The 5790-nt window shown below is 39.4% G+C and overlaps 1 protein-coding gene across 1 annotated transcript; it reads left to right on the top strand.

Annotated features, from left to right (window-relative positions):
* Positions 1–627: 627 nt before the first annotated feature.
* On the top strand, positions 628–4179 carry LOC308160637 (acrosin; the record flags this gene model as incomplete). Its single annotated transcript, XM_080534581.1, is given in 5 exon segments — positions 628–637; positions 1783–1966; positions 3304–3580; positions 3665–3805; positions 3943–4179. Coding segments are annotated over 5 exon segments (849 nt in total).
* Positions 4180–5790: the final 1611 nt, after the last annotated feature.

The raw sequence follows: 5790 nt of genomic DNA, 5'->3' as shown, positions 1-5790 counted from the left end.
CCACGGACACAGGGACACCAACATCGTTCTGTTCTGTCGTCCAATGATTCAGTTCTCAGACATTCGGTGCATTTTACGCGTTGCCTCGAAGGATAGGTTACCACACCCGTGAAGCCATGTCGAACACCAGATCAATAAAAGCTATGTGAATTCAAATAACATTGGTAATAAAGTCACTGCCTTGATTGTCAATTGCGAGATGAAAAGGAGATAAGAATAATAGCGGCATCATAAATCCACTGCCACAAGCAAAATAACCCCTGCGTAAAGAGAGATGTGGATTTTTGGTCCTAATAATCTTCATAGATTCGTTTAGCCTTGGTCACATCTGGTGCGTGTCATAACATAATCCAATGAATTATAGTATAACGCACTAGATTTTTAAAAATATATATATAGATTACCATTAAGAATTAGCGAATGTATCATTAAATACACTAGATTGTCATTTCAAGCGGTCAGAATGGAGCCACCACCCTCCATATTATTTGTTTCCAAAGGTCGAATCAAGGTATCGGGATCTGAGTGAGGTTAAATGGTATTATAGGCTATTGATAATTAAATCTTAAATACAACTGGTATCACGTTGTGGCTCTGGCACGAAGCCTATTCAGGCGAGAAAAAAAGATGCTGGGCAGTGAGCGGCTCTGCGACATTTTTATAAGGATATTGACAGGGTGAAAAAAAAAACATTATTCGTCCAAACATGCAACTGTCTTGGAAGAAACAAATAATTTACCTACTTTTTAAGCGTTACAAGAAACCCAGAAAGGCGTAGCTGGACTGCAGATGTCGAAAAGATTCGGGATAAACTGCGGTTGTCGCCATATTGTTGCTGCTATCTCCCCTCTCAGTGCGTGCAGTTACCCTGCATAATTGATGACTCTCAGCGAAATGTAAGGGAGTGTCGGCAAGTGCATTTCGTAAGATCATCAAGGGACTAGTTGTTTGTACGTTAAAAAATATTGGCTAACAAAACAAAGAGGTAAATAATGCCATCTAACATTTGTTCAAAATAGCCTACCAGCACGAGAGCCCTTTGCAAACCGCAAGACGAAAATGACAGCCTTACCAGGCAGCCAGTATCAGCTGACCATGGTGAAACCACTTTTTAAGTAGGCCTTTATACTCCGAAGAGAAGGATAGACAGTACATTGTAGATAGACAGGAATGCAATGTGATCATAGAAACACTTTGTTTCATGAAACATGATTTGAAGCGATACATAATGGCTAAAAGACAAAAAAGACAACAAAAACATAATGGTTTGATAGGTCCTCATTGCTTTGGTAATTAAGGTAGTTCGTCATATTCTTAATATGAAAGGGCTTGGTTATAAAATAGCCTACTGTACATATCACTCACAGTAGCTCTCTAATTGTTAGGTGGTTAACAATGTATGACGTCATAGAAAGGACAACTTGCTTTTAACTATAAATGGAGAAATGCACGTTTGGCGCAGACGCACGCACCTTTACTATCAGGAGGACTAGATGGACTTGAAAAGACTCGCAATATGTCTTCAATGCACCTTGTGTGTGCATGTATTGTTTTTGGAGGCTTCAGTGCATGGGAGTAAGTATGGTGGTCATCCTATGTTGATACAAACATTTGTGATGCTATGGTAAGGTGAGGCGCCAGGTGAATGTTTCTCACCTAAAGACAGCTTAAATGACCGCCAGGTGAAAGTATTATGTTTTAGCGCTTGTCATATTTGGATGTTTACTAACCAGTTTTGACCCATAGAACTTAAAAATCCAACATTTTGTTTGTGGTGAACAGCATGCGGGCAACGACCGTTGGTAGACTCTCCTGGTGGGTCACGTGTTGTTGGGGGGCGCGATGCACCTGCGGGGGCGTGGCCTTGGCATGTTAGTGTCCAGGTGAGATCCCGGCATCTATGCGGCGGGTCCATTCTCAGCAGCCTCTGGGTGCTCACAGCAGCACACTGCTTCATCACCAATCCGTGAGTCATTTATGCAAATTCTTGAAAATTAAAAATTAAAAAAATCTGCATTTATGAATGATTGCCTACTGCCAATAAAGGTTTTCAAGCTTCTTACCATATATGATAAAATATTTTACTTTGGAATGAATCACATAAGCATAGTAAGATAAGATTCAGGGGGTTTGAGACATCCTGTGTGGACCTATTGTTGACAATCATAAGTTATATAGATTTACACCTGTACAATACACCTGAGTATATTGTAATACCGTTGTTTACGGTCGCTAAGTCGCAGTGTTCAATACTGAAGTCACTGAGTCACAATTCTTCATGCAGTCTGCATTACTAACATGCATGTTGGCCAATCACTTAATTCATGTCTCAAAAGAAGCTTGTTCAACCATACACTGGCAACAATGTTCACTCAGAAAGCATACACAGTCATTCATAACACTCTGACCTACAAAACACTAACAACAGGGAGCATTACATAGTTTGAATGATTTTCACAATAATTAATATTTCATTATAAGAATGGTTTGATTTATAGTAATCATAGACAGAGTAGTTGACTGTAAGTATCTTTGCAGAAAGTAAGGTAGGGTACATTTACTTCAAAGTACACTAAATGTACTTGTGTGAAATGAAAAGTGGAAAATAAAGTAAAAAATTGTAGCAAAAAAATGTCTCACTCCTGAGGGTTTTGGTCCACCCCCTGGTCTGCATCTAATGTCTTCCCTGGCAATGCATCTAGTCTATTTCATTTCATTGTATATATTCTGCTAATATTTTCTAGACATTTCAATATGATTACTGAAAATAGTGAAAATACCACCGCTCATCCGTTATCAGACTTTGCTGAGGTGCTGGAACGGCAGAGTATCAATAGAGTGCAGCATAACAGCATTTGCACACTCAAAAACAGTGCAAAAAAACATAGTTTATTGCAAGCTTTCGGTCATATATGATAGAAATATGATTACTGCAAAAATGCACCAAATCATTCTGTTTTGAATGTGTTCTTCACAGTTTTGTGTGTTAACATTGGAAAAATGTGTTGCAAATACATAGTGTTTTGCAGGTGGGGGAGTTTGAATGAGAGAAGTGTTCATGGATTTTGGAGAACGTGGTCATTGAATGCATTTTGCGTGAAAGCAATGTAAAAATGAGTCATAGTTTGGTCCACATGGACTTCTGCTTCTCTGACTGTATGAAGAGTTGTGACTCTTTGACTTCAGTATTGAACACTGCGACTTAGCGACCGTAAAAAACTGTAAGTCTATTGCTGTCAGTTTACTGTTTATGGAGAATCTGTATTTCTATAATTAATCTCTAACCCTCTGTTTTGCACCTAGTAAGACTTCCCATCTCCGTGTGGTGGCAGGACTGAATGTGCTTTCAGCACCGGGGGAACACTCCCAGTACCAATCTGTCCACCAGCTTAGAAAGCATGACTTTGACAAATCCAGCTACAATAATGACATCGCACTTCTGCGTCTTAGCTCTCCACTGCTCTTCAATGACTTTGTCCAGCCTATCTGTACAATTGATAATGAGACAGAGGAGTTCAACCTAATCCTCAACAACCTATGTTTCATCAGTGGTTGGGGCAGCACCTCTCACAAAGGTTTGTGTAGGATCTTCACAGATAACATCTTAATAGTCATTTTGAAATATAATCTGTGCTTAATTACAGTTTCTGTGGTGTCTATAGGAATGACGGTTGACACACTGCAGGAAGCTGAGGTGGAGCTAATTGACATAAACACATGTAACCTGAAAGACTGGTACAATGGTCGCATTACAGATAACATGATCTGTGCTGGTTCTCAGACTGGGGCTGTTGACTCATGTCAGGTGACCAATTCCTAACCAGTTGAAACTTTACAATTATATGTGTTTACATATACATGTGATATCAGTAATTCTGTCTCAGAGTGTAAGCCTTTTCTCTATAGTAATGCCATACTCAATTTGTTTTTCACTGACTTTAGGGTGACAGCGGAGGCTCACTCCAGTGCTTCAGTGAGGATCAGGAGAAATTCTACATTGTTGGGGTGACAAGTTTTGGGGATGCCTGTGGATTGGCTAAAAGACCTGGGGTATATGCTCGTGCCAGCAAGTACACAGCCTGGCTGAAGACAACTCAAGCAAGATCACTGTCTGCTGCTTGTCAACTGGACAACAGTTTGATTTTAGTCCTGTCCACTGCAGTTTTTAGACAGATCTGAACGAAGCAAACCACAAGACCTGGTTAAATGCCCAACATCATTCTCTCTTATCTCTGATGGTCATTAAATCTTGGTGTGTGACTGGCAATTATCAGTCTTTAGGTTGTCAATCCATCACACTGTTTTGATGATAGTCATGGGGTGTAGGCCTAAATCACACATTTAGAATGTTTCTACACCTAGCGGTTGTTGGGTCATCATGAATCAACATTTATAACACTGTTCAACATTGCCCATCATCTGTTCATAGGCCATAGTTACTTACCAAAATGTATTATTGCCTGACATCTCCCAAATGCTAAAATATCATAGTTACTTAATTAATAAGCATCTTTATTCGTTTATAACGAGTAGGCCTATCTTTATTCATTGTGTGTGTATGGTGATGCTGTAGTAGCCTACCAGTGGAGGCTCCTCCATAGAGGTGGAGGAGGCCTGGCCTCCCCAATAATTTGAGAGAAGAGAGAGAGATTTAAAAAAGCAATAATTATATTTATTTTATTTATTTATTTATTTAACATATTATATTATATTAATATTATTTCCGTTTTGTTCATAAATCTGAATTTTTCCATGGCTAAAACCCAATATTGCAATTGTAAAGCACCTACAGGCCAGAATCCCTATCCATTTCTATTGAAGGAGGCCAGGCCTCCTGTCGGAAAGTTTTGGCCTCCTGTCGGAAAGTGGTTTCTCATAGAAGTCAATGTAATGCAAATTTTTTCATGCCAATATGTGATTGGCCAGATCACTGAAAATGGGTGGGCACAGGAGGCCTTGCCTCATCATGCATTGAGTCCAGGGCTGAAAGATTGACATTTTGTTCGTCCAATCACAATCACATGAAGCCATTTTGAGAATTCGCCAGTCACTTCAGTGCAGGACACGTCTAGAACACCCATGGCTATTATCCCTGAAAATAATAGCTCATTTGGCCAAATACTTTTGCTTAAAATGACCTCGGAAGTCGGCGAGATTCTGGCGCGATTTATACATCGAATAGGTAGACAACATTTAGGATTTATTGAACAGTTTTATTTTTAATATTAATAATTAATAATTGTATGTAGTATGTTGTGGTGAATGTTGTGAGCCTGAGCAGAAGGGACAATAGCTGCTGCAGGCGGACCAGAGATTCATGCCAATTGTTTTGTTTATTTGATGACCCATTGTGCAGGCAATAAAAGCTGCTTCATCCACCATCCTGAGAGTGTCCCAATCCCTTCAGTACCGCCAAACACAAATTAATAATTTTTAACAAAGACAGATAAGAAGAACAGGGAACATTCCATCGCGAGTGAAGCGAGCAAGCGGGAAAAAAATTGGCCTCCTCAATTCTGGAAGTCACCAGCCTCCACTGTAGCCTACAGTACACCACATGCACGGTGGTGATGTTATGTAAAATGTACAAACATTGAAAATGATGTTCTATTATGTTTTACATTTCCAACTTTGTCAAGCTTATTTTTCTCAATAAAAGTACGCTGGCCAAATAAACAAATTGGGTAATGGATGATGGATGATGTTTCTAAATTCGGTTGTAAATATATGCTGTATGAATTGTATGTTTGAATTAATACCTTCAAGCCAGCTGCTATCTTTGTCATGCTG

This window comes from Nansenia antarctica, assembly GCF_963989245.1.
Source record: "Nansenia antarctica genome assembly, chromosome: 6".
Taxonomy (NCBI): Eukaryota; Metazoa; Chordata; class Actinopteri; order Argentiniformes; family Microstomatidae; genus Nansenia; species Nansenia antarctica.
This window is presented reverse-complemented; position numbering and strand designations above follow the sequence as displayed.